The sequence below is a fragment of the Pleurodeles waltl genome, chromosome 6 (genome assembly GCF_031143425.1).
Source record: "Pleurodeles waltl isolate 20211129_DDA chromosome 6, aPleWal1.hap1.20221129, whole genome shotgun sequence".
NCBI lineage: Eukaryota > Metazoa > Chordata > Amphibia > Caudata > Salamandridae > Pleurodeles > Pleurodeles waltl.
This window is the reverse complement of record NC_090445.1, coordinates 68,896,187-68,919,031: the sequence shown is the minus strand read 5'-3', so window position 1 is coordinate 68,919,031 and position 22,845 is coordinate 68,896,187. Positions and strand designations below refer to the sequence as shown.

The 22,845-nt window shown below is 44.6% G+C and overlaps 1 protein-coding gene across 5 annotated transcripts in view; it reads right to left on the bottom strand.

Moving 5' to 3' along the window:
* Positions 1 to 22,845, bottom strand: part of LOC138299206 (butyrophilin subfamily 1 member A1-like) — a 944,067-nt gene that overhangs the window by 680,202 nt on the left and 241,020 nt on the right. For all 5 annotated transcript variants that reach the window (XM_069237321.1, XM_069237322.1, XM_069237323.1 and 2 more), the window contains one exon: positions 22,468 to 22,815. In XM_069237321.1, coding sequence (XP_069093422.1) covers positions 22,468 to 22,815 — 348 coding nt within the window. The remainder of the gene's footprint in view (positions 1 to 22,467; positions 22,816 to 22,845) is intronic.

The following is a 22,845-nucleotide window of genomic DNA, read 5'->3' as shown; positions in this document are numbered from 1 at the left end:
TGAATAATTTCTGTGGGACCATATATATCAAACATTACTTTGTCCCACACAATCCCATCGGGAATTGGCACTGCAGAAATGTTCACAAAAGACAAGTCTCTTCGAATCATATGTGTTGAAAAGTATGGTTTCAAAACCTCCTCCACCTGTTCAACCACTGATCTCTCGGGAAGAAAATGACCATGTATCAACAGAAAAAAAGTAACAACAAAACCCATCCAAAGCAGGAAGGCTAGGACAGTCAAGGAAAGCCATCGATAGTTCCATGGAAAAACAAAGTATGTTTCTTTAAGCCAATGTATCAGCTTACGTGCACTCGACAGGTCAGCAGATGAAGAGGCAAACGAGTCCGATAGACCGTTGTTGTAGTCGGCAAAGTAACCAGAGGCAGTTCGTGCAAAAGGCATTGCCTTAGTCAATGGAGGAGTTGGTGTTTCCTGTGGTGGTACACAGTAGATAGCACCATCCGTCTGGCTTGTAGTCATAGTGGCTTGATCAAATGTTTCTAAGTTGCTTGTTGTTAGTGGAACCAATGCAAGATCATCATCATCCACCCTCCCCAAGCTCAGACAGGCATCAGTGTTGGTATAAACAACTTGAAGCAGAACTTCTTCTCCAGTAGTGACGTTCCTCTTGGTCGGCTGTGTAGAATCGGCCACATGTTGTAGCTTGACATTGTCAATGGAAACAAAGTGATTTTCTTTGGCACCTGGCAAGGTGGTAGAATAACAGTGCTGGTACCGTGTATCCCCAACACAGGGACTGGTGCTCGCTGAGAAGGGCCAAGTTATTTTTTCACTGCGACCTTTTCACGCACAAGATCCCCAACTCTTGGAGTCCAGCCGGTAGGTGTTACTGGCATATCCTTAATTCCTGTGGAGGCAGCACTTTTAGAAGATTTATCTTCACATAACTGTTGTAATTCCCGTAAAACAGTGACACAATCATTTATGTCAAAAGGTGTTTCCGCTGCCTCCACACCAGGACAATCAAGATCCGGAACAAACATTCGTGTTCCGAACAGGCACTCATATGAAGTATGACCCCCCAGGGACCTTCTAGGCAGGTTTTTTAGTGCTCTCTGAACTCCATAAAGGTGGGTTAGCCAAATACGACCTGTACCTAAGACTCTGGCCGTTAAGGATTGCTTTAAATCACGGTTTAATCGCTCCACAACAGAATTTCCCTTGGGATGAAATGGAGACGAGTACTGGAGCTGGACCCCCAACAAAGCCATGGTGTCCCTGAATTCCCTTGAGGCAAAAGCAGGGCCCTGGTATGAATGGAATGCCGCAACTGCATATATACCGACAAAGACTCGCAAATTTTTAATAACAGACCGAGCGTCAGCCGAGAGTGGTGACCACACCCCCACAAATCAACAGCGACTAGTATACATATGTATGCACTATCAGGTGTTAATGGACCACAATTATCCAAGTACACACATTGTAATGGTCTATTTGAGATTAAAAGGGGTGTCTGCGGCGGGCGCTTAGCTGTGGAAACTTTAATTTGCTGACAGATGTCACAACAAAGGACATACTGCTTAGTCTCTTTATCGAGACCAGGCCACCAATAACGCAAGAGTGAAATTGTAGCCTCCACGCCTGCATGTGCAGATGCCAACCCTTCATGCGCTGCTTTTATCAATTGTGGTCTTACATCTTTATTGGGGATGTCGTGTACGCCTACGCCTGTAATTTTAACTTCAGCGTTCAGCATACTTCCCATCAAGTAATGATATTTATTAGGAAATCCTTTAGGATAAGGCGTACCATCAACCATAGGTTTTATGCAGCCATAATGTCTGTGTGTGGTTTGGTACTCAAACGAGTCACTGCAGCTACAGTGGCGACTGCCACTGCCGACTTTGCAGCTTCATCAGCCAAAGTATTTCCAGCAACGTGTATTCCAACGCACTGGTGTCCAAGTGTATGCACAACATGGACTTTGGGTAGCGTCTCTTTCAGGTCTGCTACCTTCTCCCACAGGAGTCTGTGTTTTATGGTGTTAACTTTTGAATCTCTGAACCCATTCAAGCACCAGTGATGCAGGTATTCATTAAAAGACTGGACGCAATAATATGAATCACAAACAATCAGTGTGAACTGTGTAGGATCTGTATGTTCTAGTGCCATTAGTAGAGCTTTTAGCTCAGCCAATTGTGCTGTACAATCCCCTAAGGTCTGTGTATAGGTATGTTGGGGACAGAATTTCTCCCCCTCCATATAGCCGCTCACGACCGCACAGGCAGCAGAATATTGATGTTTAGTTCCAATCGCTGGTTGCGCAGAGCCATCTGCATGACTGTATGATATTGATCAATAGGCAAGGTGTCAGCGGGAACTGGATATTCTACTTCATATTGTAGAAATTCTTGAGTTTGTAACTTTGGGTCAAAAATGTAGTCTACATCAGTGGCTGTTAAAGACGTAGCCCATTGTAGCCATCGTAGATGAAGTGCTTTTGCGTTCGGGACGCTAGCTTTTGTAACAGCCTCTAGGGCCGGAATAGGAGAAACGACTATAATGCGTTTTCCTTGGGCAAGAGGTCTTTCCTTAATAACAGCCATCTGCACAGCAGTGAGAATTTTCTCCATGGGTGCAAAGCGTTGTTCAGCAGCGGAATACAGGTGTGATTTGTATGCAATCAGGACTGTCTCACCTCCATTAAATGTGACATAAGTAAAACCGATGGCCCCAGCTATTACCCTGATGACCAAATGTGTCTTATTGTCCCGTGTGTGTAAATGTTTTGCAGCTAGCATATCTGCCTGTAACTCTCGAAGAGTATGTGCATGTTCAATTGTCCAGAATTTGCTTGAAAAATCAGGACGTATTAACTCATATAAAGGTTTTATGCTTGTAGTATAATGAGGAATGTATGTTCTGCCAAACCTTAGAAAGCCCAACAATGATTGCAGTTTTTTAATCGTATTTGGTGGTTGCAATTGTGCACATTTTTCTAAAAATTGTGGCGCTAGGCTCTTCCCTTCATTCGACAGCTCATATCCCAGGAACAGGACGCTGAGGAAGGCAATTTTTGACTTTTTAAAATTACATTTGTAGCCGAGTTCGGCAAACCCTACAACAATGCAGGCTACGTGTCTTAAATGTTGTAGTAACTCGTCATCCGTGAGATATATATCGTCCACATATGACAAGGCTCCAGGGTCTATCTCGGGTAAAATAGCAGTCACACGAGCTGCAAACAGTCCTGGGCTGTTCTTATACCCCTGAGGCAAACAACATAATTTTTTCTAGGAGCCTAGTGCACTAAAACTTGTTAAGTCCCTGCTTTCAGGCGCTATATTCTGGCAGAAGAATTCATTCGAGATATCCAAAGTCATTTTATATTTTTTCCGCACAATGTTGCTCATTAGTGCAGTGCTATGTGTGTTTTGTATAGCATATGTACGTAGTCCGGTTTAGCTACAGGGAATAAGGGGTTATTCATCCGTGAGACATAGGGTTCCATCACCCCCTGGTATTCTAATTGCATAAGTATTTCTCTCACCGGTGCCCTCGCTTCATGTTTTATCGGATACTGCGGTTGTGGCTGAGGTTCACCTTTAATGGGAATGACATGGTATGGAGAACCCCTATCCCACCCTATGTGATTTCTATTTAACACAGGTGCTTGTGCTAGAGCCCATTCTATAGAATAGGACTCAGCGAGTTCCTCTGGAACAAGGGGCGAGAAGGATGGTTTAATAACCTCTTCTCCATATGGGCAGGTGCGGACAAAATCAGGCGGCCAATCTTGTTCGGCCAACAAAATGTCATATATTTTTACTACACGGTCCCAAAAGATTGGGTGTATGGTGCGTTCAATGTCTCCTTCCAATTGTAGAGTTACTCTATACACCCTATCGGGTTCGGAGACACGCATGTCCGCTGTTTCTACTTGTATAAAGCCATCAGTCACTTTCATCTCCAGATGCTCTAGAAGATTCCGGCGAACTATTGTGACCTCTGCCGCACTGACTAGCAGTGCTAGAGCTCAGTTCTTGTTCTTCAAGAGAACCCTCTTCCTGAGTGGCATGTCTTACTGAGACAGCTGCCACTTTTTTCTTTTTAAATTGTTGTTTTTGTTGGACTGGTTTCTCTTCCCTCGTAACAGAAACCTCCGAAGAGCGTTGTGATTCCTGTCTCGGTTTCACGTACTCTGGTCTCTGCTCTGATCACCCACCTCTCTCATTTCTCTTTCCCAATGAGTCCTTAAAGGAACGAGATTGGCGTGTATCAGTATATTGATATCTATCAGGCGTTTTTATATTCTCTCTATTCCTGAAATTATTTCTATTCTGTGGGGTCTCCAGTCGTGGAGATTCTCCCCTTTCTTTTTTAGGTGTTTGTTGTTTTTTCTCCCAGCGTTTCTTATTACCCTCAGGTTGTTGTTTAGTATTGTCTTTACTAATTTTACCCTGAAATTTAGGTTTTTGTGGTCTAGCCCCTAGGCTATCTAGACCGATACTGGAATATGTTTCCGCTATTATTTTAGGCAGCTCTCACTCCTGATCTTGTTGCAGAACGTCACGGAGCCGCATGCGCACTGCAAGTGCAACTGCTTCCCCTTTAAAGTTACTTAGGATAATTGAAGAAACTGTGGCAAAGTTGCTCATCAGTTGCATTCCCAAATCTAGGGCCGGGGCAGCCCCGTATTCATCTTGAATTTGTTTAAGCACTTCCGGTAGGTTGGCTAGAGTCGGTGTACCGTGTGCCGTGGTATAGAGCACGGCAAATACTGTGCCCCATGTATTATAGTGTTCAACTGTAGGAACCATCCCAAAGGGCAAGCACATAGTTAATATTCTATGTTTATCCTGAGGTCCCGTATGGGGAAATACTGCCTCCAGCGTATTAATTTTTTGTGCTAGCCAAAACGGAGTCTCCTCTCATTTGGCTGGGACTTTACCCATAATAGAGTGTACAGTCACCGGATTTATACCTGGTGTTACTGCATGTGGTTGTGCTGGAGCAGCACAAGCTGGGTTTGTATTTAGTGTCTGCATTACAAATTATACTAATCGTCTGTATATTGCTGTTAACTCAATATATAGGCGTCGAACCTCAGCTACCGCCATATTCGCAGCCGCAGGATGAGGAGTATATGTGGCCAACAAAGGCCAGGTAGGACCATCATTACTTAGTGGACCTAACCTTACTGGTAATATTGTATGGGGTAGGGCGCCATCAAGCCAATTATTATGTTCTTGATAAGACAGAGGTATCTCTAAATATGCGTACGCCCTGTATTGTCCAGGTGCATTCGCAACTGTATATGTATGAAATGTATTTGTGTTCCCATCAACTGCTGGAAATATGACCCAAGAGTAAAAAAAGTTCTGTTCTATAGGCTGCGTGGGCGTCCACCACAAACGTGACTATACCACCCTAGGGCGTAACGCCATGTGCTAGCAAATGTGCTGTGAGTAGTTGTCTCATATTAAGAGCTATTTGTACAACTTGGGGATTTGCCATTATAAACGCATTAAGAGTTCAGAGAAGGCACACCAAGATGCGGTGCGTTTTCCTTTTAAGGTTCAAGCTTGAACAACCACCAGCTGAAAAATAGGATTATCTATACAGCGGTGGTGGAAATCCTCAGTACCACGGACGTCTTCGTATATGGAACTGAGGGGTCAATATATTAAAATGAGACCGAGATATGCCGGTGGACCCGAAAATTAGAGCTTGACCAAATGTTGGCGGCGCCAAGTCGCATAGGCTCTCATTATCCTAATGAGACTACTGGATTTTGAGCGGCAAGATCGTTCACAGTGTGGGGGACTGAGTCTGACCCACAGTAGATGACACTTGTCACTCTAAATCCGGGTTTTGCTCCGGCTAACTAGCAGTGCCTCATCTCTCCCAAATGGAAGAGACAATTGGGCAGCCAAGCGCATGACATCTTAGTCGTGGTCACTCAGGTCACAACTGGTTCTCTCATACACAGTACGGTCTCATATATAAATGACAAAGGCAGTTTGAGTTTTAAAAGTTGGTTTAATAAAACAACTGCATTTTGGATAGCAAAGCGTGAGCTGCAATAACCAGAACTACACAACACAGTAAGATTAAAATAGTAACGATGAGAGTGAAGCACAAGAATAAGGGTATCATAGTGCTGCTAAATTATTTTCTCTCTAAGTTATATTTCGAGCACAGCATGTGAAGCTCTAAACCTGCCTTTCAGGTTCCCCCGGGAGGACATCAACCCTCATACTTGAGCAAAGGCCTGTAATCTGCATCAGCATCTGCAATGGGGCATTTAGCATCTAGTTGTAGGTCCCTGGCTGGAATCTCCCTCTTGACGTGTACTAGGACTAGGAAGTGTTTTTATAACTAACATGCAGATGTTCTAAGAAAATGTCCCTATGTAAGGATGTGTATTTTCTACGAATACAGGAGACTAAACTTCTACCACGTTTACCGGCAATGTACCAGACTGTAGCCTTCACTGAAGCACAGGACGATCAAGAATGCATTTTTCAAGAACACAGTGCTGAACTAAGCTAAACAGTGTGATAGAAGAAATTAAAACAAGACCATAAAAACTGGTTATTGTAAAATATCAGTGCGAAGCTGAATAAAATATATCTAGGGCAAAGCGGCCTAGTATGTTAAACTAACGTGCATGAAGCTATATTAAAAATGGCTACTCTACAGCAGCAAGGTCTTTTTTTTCTTTTTCTTTACACCATTCACCTTGCATGCATGCATGCACCAACACCACATATGCCTGCCCCCACTCGGCCTACATGCCAGCCACCGCTGCCCATTATGATCCTGGGACCTGATCCTATTGTACGTGCTGCACTACTGATTGCCAGTATGCTGCACCTACCCTAACCCTTCGTGTGGTTCACACAGTTTGGTGCTGTGGTGAATTACACATGCCATTCCTTCTTATTTAATGTTTTTCAGAGGTTTGGTACTGGTTTCTGGTGATGGAGAATCAGAGCAGAACAGAATGGAAGCGATAGGGTAGGTTGCTGTTGCTGGTTATTTTAAGATGTGGGTTGAGGTAAATGCCATCCTGTGTGAAGAAGAGAGAACTTTTGTGGAATCCATGACTGACCTGGTGGGAGTTACAAAAGAAGGGTCATTGTTTCAGTTTTAAAGCTGCAGGAAAGAAAGAGGGCAAATCAAGAAAGGAAAGAGAGAAATCAGATATTCTAGTTAACACCCTCATAACTTGCACTTGTGATAGGGGCTGATTTAAAGTTTGGCAGATAGGGTACTCAAATGCAACAGCCAAACTAAAGGGCCGCCCTTCTGATTTACATACGGGAAGACCTTGAGTGTGTCAGCAACAAAGACTGCTCTGTATACGTCACTGACACAGCACCTGAATTAGAGTTTGGCTGAGAGGGTACTCCATCGCAATGGTGACGGATTCCCCTTCTCCACCAAACTGAAGGTCTGTCCACCTCCTTTACGTACCAGACCACACTTACGTCAGCAATAAAGACTAATTAGTCTCAGTCACTGACATACTCCTCTAATGGCCTAATGGAGAAATGGCTGTCGGAGGTTTGGCCATTCGACTGCCCGCTTGACAGAGTTGGCAGTCAAATTACCAATTATTACTCCTCCCTACTGCGGTCAAAAACGTGGCAGTAAGGGACAGTCAAAACCTTTAAATTACTCCCACACCACGGGATGATGCTCCTTTTTTCATCCCAGATTTATTTATGGAAGTTCAGTGACTCAGACATGACTGTCAAATTTACTGAGCCCGTAACTGATATGACAACAGCACAGTAATTAAGGCCTGGGGCTGAACATGTAATGTTCTTGTAGAACGTTGCCTTCACACTAGCACAATGAACAGAATCCTCCTGGTCTTCTGTGAGAAAGTAGCCTCTTTCTAGCCTTGTTACCCCCACTTTTGGCCTGTTTGTGAGTGTATGTCAGGGTGTTTTCACTGTCTCACTGGGATCCTGCTAGCCAGGGCCCAGTGCTCATAGTGAAAACCCTATGTTTTCAGTATGTTTGTTATGTGTCACTGGGACCCTGCTAGTCAGGACCCCAGTGCTCATAAGTTTGTGGCCTATAGGTATGTGTTCCCTGTGTGGTGCCTAACTGTCTCACTGAGGCTCTGCTAACCAGAACCTCAGTGGTTATGCTCTCTCATTTCTTTCAAATTGTCACTAACAGGCTAGTGACCAATTTCACCAATTTACATTGGCTTTCTGGAACACCCTTATAATTCCCTAGTATATGGTACTGAGGTACCCAGGGTATTGGGGTTCCAGGAGATCCCTATGGGCTGCAGCATTTCTTTTGCCACCCATAGGGAACTCTGACAATTCTTACACAGGCCTGCCACTGCAGCCTGAGTGAAATAACGTCCACGTTATTTCACAGCCATTTTACACTGCACTTAAGTAACTTATAAGTCACCTATATGTCTAACCTTTACCTGGTAAAGGTTAGGTGCAAAGTTACTTAGTGTGAGGGCACCCTGGCACTAGCCAAGGCACCCCCACATTGTTCAGGGCCAATTCCCTGAACTTTGTGAGTGCGGGGACACCATTACACGCGTGCACTACATATAGGTCACTACCTATATGTAGCTTCACAATGGTAACTCCGAATATGGCCATGTAACATGTCTAAGATCATGGAATTGCCCCCTCTATGCCATCCTGGCATTATTGGGACAATTCCATGATCCCAGTGGTCTGTAGCACAGACCCTGGTACTGCCAAACTGCCTTTCCTGGGGCTTCACTGCAGCTGCTGCTGCTGCCAACCCCTCAGACAGGTTTCTGCCCCCCCTGGGGTCAAGCCAGGCTTGTCCCAGGATGGCAGAACAAAGGACTTCCTCTGAGAGAGGGTGTTACACCCTCTCCCTTTGGAAAATGGTGTGAAGGCAGGGGAGGAGTAGCCTCCCCCAGCCTCTGGAAATGCTTTCTTGGGCACAGATGTGCCCAATTCTGCATAAGCCAGTCTACACCGGTTCAGGGACCCCTTAGCCCCTGCTCTGGCACGAAACTGGACAAAGGAAAGGGGAGTGACCACTCCCCTGACCTGCACCTCCCCTGGGAGGTGTCCAGAGCTCCTCCAGTGTGCTCCAGACCTCTGCCATCTTGGAAACAGAGGTGCTGCTGGCACACTGGACTGCTCTGAGTGGCCAGTGCCACCAGGTGACGTCAGAGACTCCTTCTGATAGGCTCCTTCACGTGTTAGCAGCCTATCCTCTCTCCTAGGTAGCCAAACCCTCTTTTCTGGCTATTTAGGGTCTCTGTCTCTGGGGAAACTTTAGATAACGAATGCAAGAGCTCATCCGAGTTCCTCTGCATCTCTCTCTTCACCTTCTGATAAGGAATCGACTGCTGACCGCGCAGGAAGCCTGCAAACCTGCAACATAGTAGCAAAGACGACTACTGCAACTCTGTAACGCTGATCCTGCCGCCTTCTCGACTGTTTTCCTGCTTGTGCATGCTGTGGGGGTAGTCTGCCTCCTCTCTGCACCAGAAGCTCCGAAGAAATCTCCCGTGGGTCGACGGAATCTTCCCCCTGCAACCGCAGGCACCAAAAAGCTGCATTACCGGTCCCTTGGGTCTCCTCTCAGCACGACGAGCGAGGTCCCTTGAATCCAGCAACTCTGTCCAAGTGACTCCCACAGTCCAGTGACTCTTCAGTCCAAGTTTGGTGGAGGTAAATCCTTGCCTCCCCACTCCAGACTGCATTGTTGGTAACCGCAACTTTTGCAACTTCTCCGGCACCTGTGCACTTCCGGCGGAAATCCTTTGTGCACAGCCAAGCCTGGGTCCACGGCACTCTAACCTGCATTGCACGACTTTCTAAGTTGGTCTCCGGCGACGTGGGACCCCTTTGTGCAACTTCGGCGAGCACCGTTTCATGCATCCTCGTAGTGCCTGTTTCTGGCACTTCTCCGGGTGCTACCTGCTTCAGAGAGGGCTCCCTGTCTTGCGCGAGGTCCCCTCTCTCTCCTGGTCCAATTTGCGACCTCCTGGTCCCTCCTGGGCCTCAGCAGCGTCCAAAAACGCCAACTGCACGATTTGCAGCTAGCAAGGCTTGTTGGCGTCCTTTCGGCGGGAAAACACTTCTGCACGACTCTCCAAGGCGAGAGGGATCCGTCCACCAAAGGGGAAGTCTCTAGCCCTTTTCCTTCCTGCAGAAACCGCAGCTTCTTCTGTCCAGTAGAAGCTTCTTTGCACCCGCAGCTGGCATTTCCTGGGCATCTGCCCATCTCCGACTTGCTTGTGACTTTTGGACTTGGTCCCCTTGTTCCACAGGTACCCTAGATTGGAAATCCACAGTTGTTGCATTGTTGGTTTGTGTCTTTCCTGCATTATTCCTCTATCACAACTTCTTTGTCTTCTGGGGAACTTTAGTGCACTTTGCACTCACTTTTCAGGGTCTCGGGGAGGGCTAATTTTCTAACTCTCACTATTTTCTAATAGTCCCAGCGACCCTCTACAAGGTCACATAGGTTTGGGGTCCATTCGTGGTTCACATTCCACTTTTGGAGTATATGGTTTGTGTTGCCCCTATCCCTATGTGTCCCCATTGCATCCTATTGTAACTATACATTGTTTGCACTGTTTTCTAAGACTATACTGCATATTTTTGGTACTGTGTACATATAACTTGTGTATATTGGCTATCCTCTCACTGAGGGTACACTCTAAGATACTTTGGCATATTGTCATAAAAATAAAGTACCTTTATTTTTAGTATAACTGTGTATTGTGTTTTCTTATGATATTGTGCAAGTGACACTTGTGGTACTGTAGTAGCTTCACACGTCTCCTAGTTCAGCCTAAGCTGCTCTGCTAAGCTACCATTATCTATCAGCCTAAGCTGCTAGACACCCTATACACTAATAAGGGATACCTGGGCCTGGTGCAAGGTGTAAGTACCCCTTGGTACTCACTACAAGCCAGTCCAGCCTCCTACATCTTCTCAATGGACTGTCTGTAAATTCAGCATCAGTTTACAGTTGTTGATCTTTTAATGGTTATGTGCATGTAATATGGGTACTTCCAGGTCACATGAAAACCTATACTACAGCTAAGCATACCTTCAGTCAAACTTATAATAGGAACCTCCATGATGAGCCAGCAAATATCTCTAATTTCGGAGCATGGTTACTGTTACTGAAAATATGGAAAAAGGAGAAGGCCCACTTTTGCTAATGCATGAATCAGGAAGAAAACGTGCAGAATCGTGCATGATCAGAAAAGAATATAGGCCCAGAATGCTCATGATGTTCAAATAGAGAGCCCAGGACTGGAAGCATGGAGGCAAGGACAAGGACACGCAGAAACATTTATTCATAATGCAGCTGGAAGTAGAAGGCCATAGAAAGTTTGAGTCATAACTTGATAAAACACACAGGGAGGACACACATTCCAATCCATGTTCACAAAAGAAGGATACACCATGGTGGTTTTGAAAAGGGAACACTATAAGCTTTGATGCTTGAAGGCCAGCAGCTCTGCAAGGGAGGACAGATAGAAATCTTTCCAAGTGTGGAGCTAGCTGAAGGAGAAAGTACTGATGGGCTTCAGAACGTGAGATAAAAGACATTGCGGTTTATTAACAAATGTGCTCATGACAAATGTGTAACCTTCGCTTTCTGTAAATGTGTAATTAGATGCTTTCCCAAGGAGAAATGTGGCTTTCTGCTAACGTAAGTAGAGATAACAATTTACCAAGCAAGCGCGTAAATCAAAATGCATGACGAGTGATAAGATACATTCAAGGCATCAAAAGGGTATAAAAGGAGGTGTTTGTACTGATAGAGTTGAGAGCGATATCAGTCACAGAGCTGTGCTGCCCTCTCGGCCGTTATTCATAAATGCTCATATTATTTGCCAAACAGAGTTATGTCGTTCTTTCATTTCCTAACTCACAACATCTGGCGTAACCAGCCAGGACCTATCTTCTCTTTCCCGGACTGCAGCTGAAGGAGGCACCGCCTGCACTGCTTTAATAGAACACTGCGCGCAACAAAAACAGGTGAGTTACACCAGCCTATTCAAACAGGCAGTCAGGAATTCCATGTGTTGCTGGATGAAGGATGGAGAAAGGTTGGGCTTCGTACCTTATTATTTTCTATTTGCATGATTCTTTTTGGCAACTATAATATGAGAAAATGCATACATGATTTATGTTGGTTTTCAATGCAATGTTATGTTGTTATGCTAAAGATGAACTGTGATTTCCCGGTCAGACCGGAATACTAGCTAGGGGGGTTAAGTGCAATGTTTTCATTTGGGGATGCCTACCAGGTATCCCGTTTAGATCCAGAGGGTCAGAGTAGAAATAGTGAGGTAGACCGAGTAACAAGTGTGAAGTCTGACATGGTAAGAGACAGTCACTTTACCGGCACCAGCAGACCTTGCTCTGAATGAGTCAGACGCCCGGTTCACCAAATTTCCAGATTTAACAGCATCTGGAAGGCGTCTTTGAGGGAGAGCAACCAAGGCTGAGATATCAGTAGGGAGTCTGACGTTTTGGTAAAGGGACAACCTGATGGTTGGGTCAGTTGACTTTGCCCTGAGCACAGTCAGACCCTGGGTTGCAAACCTAAAAAGCGCAACAGTAACAAGTGGATGTATTTTATGAGTAATGAGTAAGAAAGAGGACAAAAATAGTACAGTATTTTACAATCATAAGGATCAGGTTATAGAGAAATGGCAGGTGTCCCCACCAGTTGTCAAGCAGTAAGATATAAGTGAGAAGGAGAGGGTGCGAGATCTCTGCCATGTTTTTTACATCCCAATAGACACCCTTCATGTGTCCCGTAAGTGGGGAATAATTAATGTAGATAGTGTAGATAATCCCAACAATCCCAAAGTAAGTTAAGGTTGATAACAAATCCCTATGAGTGAGGTTGATGATTCTCTGTGGCTGGAAACAGATACCATTGAGTTCAAATTAGTACTAAAATGAGGTCACGGGCAACCCCCATGCCCATGCAACACCCTGCGATTTGAAATAATAACAGAATCACTCCTTGTATTAGAGGCTCTTCTTGATGCATTTCTCACAGATATTGGTAATTTCACAACCTTAAACAATGAATGGCTCAACACACCCGAGCACCACAAGTAGATATCTACATACATGACAACGTTAAAACACGCATTGCATCAGGTACCAATACACTCAGAGCCCCCATAAATTCACCCGCCCCAGACATCACCATAGAACAGGTGTTACACAGACTGGCGATAAGTATGGCTGGCATTCACCAATTCGGTCTCACAACAATATATGTAAATTCAGGTAATACTGAGTAGGACTATCCCTACACATCACTGCTATAGGTCAGTAACAGTGGTAAAGGTAAATACACATTAAAAAGAAAGACAAAAGCTGAAAAGAGGTACACAGTGCAGTGGTCAGACTGCAAGAAGTACACATAGGAAACACCTGTCCTGTGGGGACCATGGATACCCTTCTGGACAATATGATAAAAATGCTCCCTTCAGATAAGAAAAAAATACTAAAATATTGTAAGCAGTGGCACAAAGGCACTGAGGATCACACTCAATCATGGCCAAAGGAGGGGATATTAAATGAGGACATAGCTGAACACACATTGACTTGCATTCGCTCAATGTATAAGAAAAAGAAAAGACAGAAGAGGGAAGCTATTTTGTCACTATGGTGGGTATTCTGTCATGAAAAAACAAAAGGTAAAGTCAACTGCATCTGAACAGGTAGTGGCACAAATGCAAACAGAATCCCCAGGAGAGTCTCGAGGGGAGCCCCCACCTTATGATATTTACCCTGTCCTGCCAGCTGCAGGGTACCAGGTCCAGTTCAGGTTGAGCCTAAGGAGGAGAGGTTAGAGGCGCAGGGAGCTGAGGCAACCCTTGCTCCCGTCCCATCAGCTCCTCGAGCCGACCCTGAACAGAGTGGGAGAGACAGGCTGATAAGCGAGTTACAACACACAGTGAGACGGGCAGAGTGATCTAGAGGCCTTGCCCCGCTCCGGGGACAATGGACTACACGGCATGCCATTCATATGCAGACACACTGAGAGAGGCACCAGAGGAATGGATAGAAGAGGAAGAAGAATGGGAGGGAGATGTAGAGACGCCACAATATGAGGAGCCCCCGGATGGCTCACAGGTCGTAACAGGGGCACAAGATGATGAGGATTGGGACTATGGATTTAATAGGAGTGCGCATGAACAAGGGGTTAACAGAAGGTTATACAATTTTCGCTTGCGCCCTGCACGAGAATTAGTAATGACAGCAAGAGGTGCCACAGATACAAAAAGACGGTCAATCCTAAAAACAAGGTCAGAATTGACACGTATAGAGATAATAGAGCAAGAGGAGGGTAGCTATTATTGTCACCCTTTCCCAGATGAATTGGCGAGGTGGACTAAAAGAAGGAAGGAAGTCATGGCCCGACAAGAGTCTTTTCAACCCTTTGATTTAGCGACTGCAGAAAACTGCATACGTTAAGGAAGGGGTGACCAAGATTAGAACTACCCCTGCATGCAAGAATGCCTTGCAGTTTGGGAGGAGTATGCCATAGACAAACCAACTAAAGTGACATGCAGTACTAGACCAGATCCAAGGTTAAGTCTCAGGTCGAGAAGCCCTCAACCAATAACTCAGTTGCCCCTTATTTTTAAGGGAGGGCAAGTGCCAATGTACGTGCCATGGCCTCAAATGGACAAAGAGAATTTAAAAAGAGCACTACCTAGTTGTCTGAAGGTGCAGGAAAATGGATAGGATGCTTTGAAAAACACACGGCCATGGTCAACCTTGCCTTAGATGATGTTAAAAGCCTGCTCCGCTCATTAGTGGGAGACGAAGTAAACACAATTTTTTGTTAGGGCAGGGTTCCCTCAAGTGACATTGATAAATTCACAGTTTGACGGGTCATCTTTTAACAATGTCCGCCAACATGGTTGGGATGCACTTCGATGGAAGTATCCATATAGACCCGACATTGGAGCCCTTATGGCAGAAAGTATTAAACCAACTGAGGATATTGCAGAATTCATTACTAGAATGAAAGAACGTTGGGTGCAGGAGGTAGGATGTAACTGGGAGAACACTGGAGGAAATGCAATTTTGTTTAATTATTTATTAAAGCGAGGCCTTCCCTCTGATATACAAGCAATCTTAGATAGAGTGGTGGGAACAGAGGCTAAACCATGGCCCGAAATACAGGCCCACATAATACATTACTTTAAGCGAAAACAAAAAAAAGACAAGGAAAGGACAGAACAGGCAGAAAGGGCCGCAGCAAAGTTGGTGTAACAAAAACTTAAGAAGCTGAATACAGAATGGGCACTTGTGACTGCACCACCAATGACTGTCAAAACGCCAGTACAGGTACAGGCACCAGGAGGACAACCAGTAAGTGATACGAGGAAGGGACAGGGGAATTTTACAGGAGAGCAAGGGTCAACACAAGGGAAAAGACAAGTAAGATGTATGTCAGGACAACAATAATATTATTGTGGTAAGATGAACCATTTTGTAAGAGAATGCAGAGCCAGGAAAAACAATGAGAGAGTACAAGGTTGGAATACCCCGCAAGGGCAGGTGAGACCTCAACAGATGCAATGGGCGCTCCAGCAACAAGTAATGCAGGGACCCCGCAGGGCCCCCAAGCCCAGTGGGTTGCACCCCAAGGGCCAATGTCACAGGGAGGGCCCCAAGGTGTCAGCAACACTATGGGAGGGCAAGCACAGGTTCAGGTGGGAGGAGTAACAGTGCAAGGAGGCAACCCCTTCTATGCGATCACCCCAAATATTCGGGGGAACACCAGCTCAAAATTAAACCCAATGACAGAGCCCGCAGATGTCCAGTGTGTGTCCAATACTATTGGTAACCCGCAGGTCAGATTAGGAACTCACTGTGATGGTAGCCATAGAAGGTCGCCCCTACAGGTTTTTATTCAACACTGGGGCCACCAAATTGTGTATAAAGGAAGGAACACTACCACTTTCTTGCAACTCAATGGACGCACAAGGGTTTTCTGGGGCTGTGAGGAGGGTTCCATTCACCAAATCAGTAAGCATGATTGTGGGAGATACACAAAAGGACCACTACTGTACTCCCCAGAGTCACCAGTCAATCTTCTTGGGAGAGACCTAATGAGCAAATTGAACATGACCATCTCCTTCCTGGAAGGTGGGTCAATGGTATGCTACACACCAGGTGTCACACCAAGCAGGATATTGTCCCTCATAGCTCATGAGGAGCTAAGACAACAGGTCAGAGTGGTTCCTGTCGATACAGAGGCTTTTTTGCACGGTATATATGCCCTGATAGCGCACACAACAGTGCTTTGAGGGAAAACTGTGCAATTACCAAAGGAACTGCTGTTTAGACCTTACAAGCCTGTGGATCCCGTAAAATAACCTGAAACGATATTAGAAATATCTGCCCTTAAAATAAGATCAACATATGCCGTGAGAAATATTTGATGATTGCCCACTAATTGAGACAGTCATGTTTGAGATGGACATTGCCATTAGAGTACAGTTACAATACAGAACAGTGTCCAGACATGCACAAGACAGAACAATAATAGAGAGAGATTTGGCAAAAGTCCCAGAGGTGTTGTGGACAAAAGGTCCATACGATGTGGGACTGATCAAAGGGGCTGAGCCGGTGAAAATTTCATTGAAACCTGCAGTGATTCTGCCCAGGAAACGCCAGTACCCCTTGTCCAAGGGGGCAGAAGAGGGCATCCTCCCTACAATACAAGCGTTACTTGAGCAGGGAGTAATATATGAGAAGTCGACACCGTGCAATACCCCGAGTTTTCCGATACTCAAAGCAAAGGGGTTTACTTGGAGAATGATTCAGGATTTACGCTCCCTAAATGATGTAGTGATGCCAGCATTTTCAGTGGTACCCGATCCATCAGTCATACTAACAAATATTCCTAAAGAAGCCACTTATTTCTCAGTGGTCGATTTGAAGAATGCGTTTTTCAGCATTCCACTGCATGCTGACAGCCAATATTTGACTGGATTCACATTTAGACCGACTCAATATTGCTATTGGCGTCTTCCACAAGGCTTCTGGGAGTCCCAGAGCATTTTCAACAGAATAGTGAAAAAGGATTTAGCAAAACTAAAATGCAGGAGTACTCTGTTACAATACGTGGATGATATCATGGTTTGTAGTGCTACTGAAGACATATGTAGAGATGACACCATCGGTCACCTCTGAATGCTAGCAGAAAAAGGTTACAAAATGGACAAAAATAAATTACAATAAGTGCAGACAGAGGTCCACTATTTGGGACAGATAATATCTAAAGATGGGAGGAGGGTGATACCGGACAGAATAGATTGCATCAGGATCATGTCTAAGCCCCCAACCACAAAACACATGCAGAAGTTTTTAGGACTCTGCAATTATATTAGGCAGTGGGTATTCGATTACAACCCCCTGACTGCACCACTTCTAACTGCTTTAAAGGAGTCCCACACAAATGCAAACTAAATCAACTGGACTGACGAAAGGGAGACAGCCTTCCTGGAGCTAAAGAGAGCAATCACAAATGCTCCAGTGTTAGGTACACCTGATTATAATAAAACATTCTACCTCTTCTGTCACTGTAATGGAACGACGATGACAGCAGTACTAACTCAAAAGACATCTATGGGACACAAACCAATTGCCTACTACATTGGGAGTTAGATCCCGCCATGAAAGGGCATTATCCATGTGAGCAAGCTCTGGCTACAGCAGCTTTTGCCGTTCAAAAGAGCACCACCATATTGATGGGATCACCTTTAACACTGTATGTAGAGCATGCGGTATTCGCTATCTCGCAAAAGCGCAATAGCACCCTTACAAATCAAAGGGTATCTGGATATGAAGTAATACTTTCAATACCATCCTTGCAAGGTAGGAGAAGACCCCATTCCTGGGAGCACGTTGCTCTTTGTCAATGGGTCCTCTTTCATAGAGCAGGAGACTGGGATTAGACACTCAGGAGCAGCCGTTGTAAAAGCCGAACAGCAGGGACCCTCAGCCACCTTACAGATAATGAGTCAAATACAACTTCCATCCCATTTCTCAGCACAAGCTGCATAATGAGTGGCCATTATGGAAGTGCTGCAACAGGCCGAAGGACTAGAGGTTACCATTTATTCTGATTCAGCATATGTCACCACCACCGTGCATTCTAGCATTCACTGGTGGGAAAGGAGGGGATTTCCTAAATCTGATGGATCCCCTGTAATGCATAAAGATTTTTTAGCACAATTGATAAAGGCTTTAACTCTACCATCCAAGGTAGCAGTAATAAAATGTGAAGCACACACCAATCAGCAAGACCTTGTCTCCAGGGGAAATACCTTGGTAGACTGGGCAGCAAAAGAAGCAGCTAAAACATCTCCAAATTATAGTAAACAAGATGAACAGACATTAGGGATGATGACAAGCAGACAACAGAATGCTACTGAATTACCACCCCCATTTACAGGAACAGCACCGATATATTTATGCGAATTGTAAGAACAAGCACTACCTCCTGAAAGGGAGCTGTGGGAGCAGTGAGGGTGTATACAGTCACCAACAGATTTTATCTGTAGGCAAGAACGCACAGGTAAACCAGTAATACCACAAGCCCTGTTGTATACAGTCCTAGAGCAACTACACCTCCCTTCACAAACTGCCAAGGAATATCTTCTTGCTACGCTGCAGACAGATTGGTTCATTCCACAATTATCTGAAATGATTACTATGTACATTGCAGAATGTGCAGTATGTCAAAAATCCAGACCTAGACCCACACTAAAAGTAATTACCTCAACAATACCACGTCCGACAGGTCCATTTAAAAATTTACATTTAGACTTTGTTTACATGATTGAGAGATGTAACAATTACAAATACCTTATTGTGGTGGTCTGCCCCTTTTCAAGGTGGATTGAGGCAGGACCATGTGTACATAATCATGCTAAAGCAACAGCCAATTTTCTGATAAGAGAGGTGATACCTAGGTGGGGAATCGCAGAAGCGATCCGCTCAGATAACGGCACACACTTTGTTAATGCAATGTTTCAGCACCTGTGCACCACTCTAGGAATAAAACATAAATTATCATCTGTTTATCGTCACCAAAGTAATGGTATAGTGGAACGCCTTAATGGCCTGTTAAAAAACAAAATTAGTAAATTATGTGCCACACTGCAGAAAAACTGGCTATATTGCCTTCCACTAGCTTTATATGCCTTCAGGAACCAACCAGGAAGTGATCATCACTTGACCCCTCACAAGATAGTGAAAGGACTTCCTATGCTAACTCCTTTAACAATAGCTCGACAGAAGACAGATGCTCAAAAGACAGCTGAGGTTTTAGGACAGGAGATGAGTAATTATGTATCTTGTTATTGAAGTCTGTCAAGTTCTTCTCTAAACAAGTGTTGCGACAGGAGAAGTGCACCACTGCAGCCCAGCAGACCAGTACAATTTCTGTCGGCCAGCAAGTGTACATCTGCAATTTTGTACGACGATCGAGAGACAGCAAGTTCGAGGGCCCCTACTTGGTTACCCAGAGCACCCCCACAGCAGTGAAGGTGGAAGGCAGGAAGCCATGGATTCATCTGCCAGACGTTTGATTGGCCCCTGCTTCATGTCATGCATCACCATCTTCACAGGAACGTTTAGCGGAGGGCAAAGAAAAAGGCGAAGGACAACGTCCTTTCTAAAGAGGCCAGCGGAGCTCCTATTCGATATGCTAATGGACAGTTATGTATTTCAATTTAGTTTTTCTGTTCATGTCTTGTTATGCTAGCAATTACAACTCAGTGGTATTTTAACCCATGCATGGCAATATGTCAGTATACTAAGCGCTTGCAGAGAGAAGTATATAAGTATGCAAATGTATTCCATTACATTCATGTTAGTTTGCTAAGCAACATATGGTATCAGCATATGACAGAGATAGGCTTGCAGACTACTAATGACTCATGTTTTGTTTGTTCTCTGATTCCACATGCTAATGACACAGACAGGCTGCACTCATCAAAACAAGTACCCCGAATGTTACTCAATGTTTATTGCATTTGTATCTTTGCAGAATATGAGCAAGGATGCAGCCCTTACAGATAAGACAGAGAGTGTTCCTAGTAAACACCATACAATTTTAGGAGGAGTTAGCCAATATAACAAATGTCCTGACAGACCGCAAGGAGTTAATAGTGAAGTTAGAAACAATGGCTGAGACAGGGGTCATGAGGTACAAGAGTAAAAATTGGAAACCTAGAATATTAAAGCAGGGATTCCTGGGTATATCACAACCTACACGTTTCTGTAAAAAATATTCAGCCACACCTATGCCCCATGATTGTCAGGAGAGCCCATATTTTCGAGTAAATCAATCAGTATACGTCCATGGTCAATACTACCATGTCGCAACATTTGGATGTAGAGTCCTCTCATTATGGATGGGAAATCAGAGTGACAATAGCATGCAACAAAAATGTCAGGCTATATGGGACGAAAATATATCTAGATTAACATGGGTAGAAACGCCATCCACTCTTCGAGCAGGTTTTCTTTTTATGTTTCAGGTGGAATGGAATGGTCCCGGTAGGGAGGAACATCAATTGCATCACCACAAGGTACAATGCTGACATGCAGTGGGGCACCTCCAGTCTGATGGACTACTATTGGCAATGTGGAGAATAGCTGTACACACGACTTCCTTCCGGATTGAGAGGTCTTTGTTCTTTAGTTATTGTGGACACCCTCTCCTTGGCGATTCCAGGGGTGGACATCTCAAAGTTACATGACCACCGCATGAGCCGCCCAACCACCTTGCTACACCATCAGAAGAAGAGATCTGAAGATTATATAGGCACTACAACCTGGAAAGACGTTCCACAAGAGCATAGGTTGTTCAATGATGCCCAATTGTTCTTCAGAAGTATCTTCCCATTTGTTCAAGCAAAGGCAACTGCCCGCTGGCTGCAAATAAACCGATGAGAACTGCTGAAGACCATTAACATGACTGAAGATGGTTTCAATGCAGTCAAGGAAGAAATGCGGGCTGTGAGGGTGATGCTTATTCAGCATAGGTATGTGCTAGACTTGATGACGGCCATGGAGAGTGGGGTTTGTGCCAAAATCGGAACTGCCTGCTGTACATACGTGCAAGCTAACAATGCAGACAACTGAACAATAATGGAGGCCATACAAACTTTACATAACCTACGGAAGAAGATGGCAGACAAGGGGGGTGCCCCCAACTAATGGTTTTCAGGGTGGTTTGTATGGATGCCATCCTGGTTGTCAGGACTGTTTAAGGGGTTATTCCTAATACTTGTGGTGATCCTGCTGATGTTTTGTATCTTCCATGTAGTGGTAGGATTCTGCAAGAGAGTTAGCCAGAAGTTGGGTAGGATGTTCACTATTAGGTAGCCAGGAAAGTGCAGAAGGACGAGGACAGCATATACACACTAATGAATGTATGTAGCAGGGAAGGTGAGGAAGTAGTTGAAAGCTCAGCTAAAGGGGGGAATGTTACTGAAAATATGGAAAAAGGAGAAGGCCCACTTTTGCTAATGTATGAATTAGGAGGAAAATGTGCAGAATCGTACATGATCAGAAAAGAATATAGGCCCAGAAGGTTCATGACGTCCAAATAGAGAGCCCAGGACAGGAAGCACGGAGGCAAGGACAAGGACAAGCAGAAACATTTATTCATAATGCAGCTAGAAGTAGAAAGCCATAGAAATCTTGAGTCATAACTTGGTAACACACACAAAGGGAGGGCGCACAATACAGTCCATGTTCACAAGGGAAGAATACACCATGGTGGTTTTGGAAATGGAACCCGATAAGCTCTGATGCTTGAAGGTCAGAAGCTGTGCAAGGGAGGAAAGACAGAAATGTTTCCAAATGTGGAACTAGCTGAAGGAGCAAGTACTGATAGGCTTCAGAACGTGAGATAAAAGACATTGCGGTTTATTAACAAATGTGCTCAGGACAGATGTGTAAACTTCGCTTTCTGTAAATGCGTAATTAGATGCTTTACCAAGGAGAAATGTGGCTTTATGCTAACGTAAGTAGAGATAACAATGTACAAGCAAGCACTTAAATCAAAATGCATGACGAGTGATAAGACACATTCAAGGCATCAAAATGGTATAAGAGGGGTTTGTACTGACAGAGTTTTGTGTGGTATTGGTCACAGAGCTGTGCTGCTCTCCCGGTCGTTATTCATAAATGCTCATATTATTTGACAAAACAGAGTTGTGTTGTTCTTTCATTTCCTAACTCACAACATCACTCCTTCGGGGGACAGAGTAATTATCATATTCTGAAGTCTAAATCAGGGCCCTGGTCTTAAAAGCTGCATTATGACTAAGTTAAAAGAACTTTGCTGCATATTTTAAGAAGGGCAATTTCTCTTTCTTGGATGCACACCTCTCTGATAGGTTTCTGAGATAGCTTCAAAATGAAATGTGACTGACCTGCCACCTTTAGTTCCACTACTGCCTCTTCATAGAAGGATTCTGTATCATAGAAACATGTGTACAGGCCGCTATCGGAAGGTCGAACATTGTTTATTATCAACGACACACTGCCAAGAATGATGCCATCTTTATTAAGGTGTGTTCTGCTTCTGTACTCTGCCATCTGATTTTGATACTGGTCCTCTCTTCTCTGATACAAGTGAACAAGGTTATAGTATTTGCCTTTAAACCACCTTATAGTCATATTCTCGGCACTGATCTGAGGTGACAGGTGACATGATAACACAGCATCTTCTCCAGGAGGGATGACCAGGGGCAGGTCCGGTCCAATGACCGAAAATTTCACTGAGAAAGATAAAGAGAAAATATGTAAAC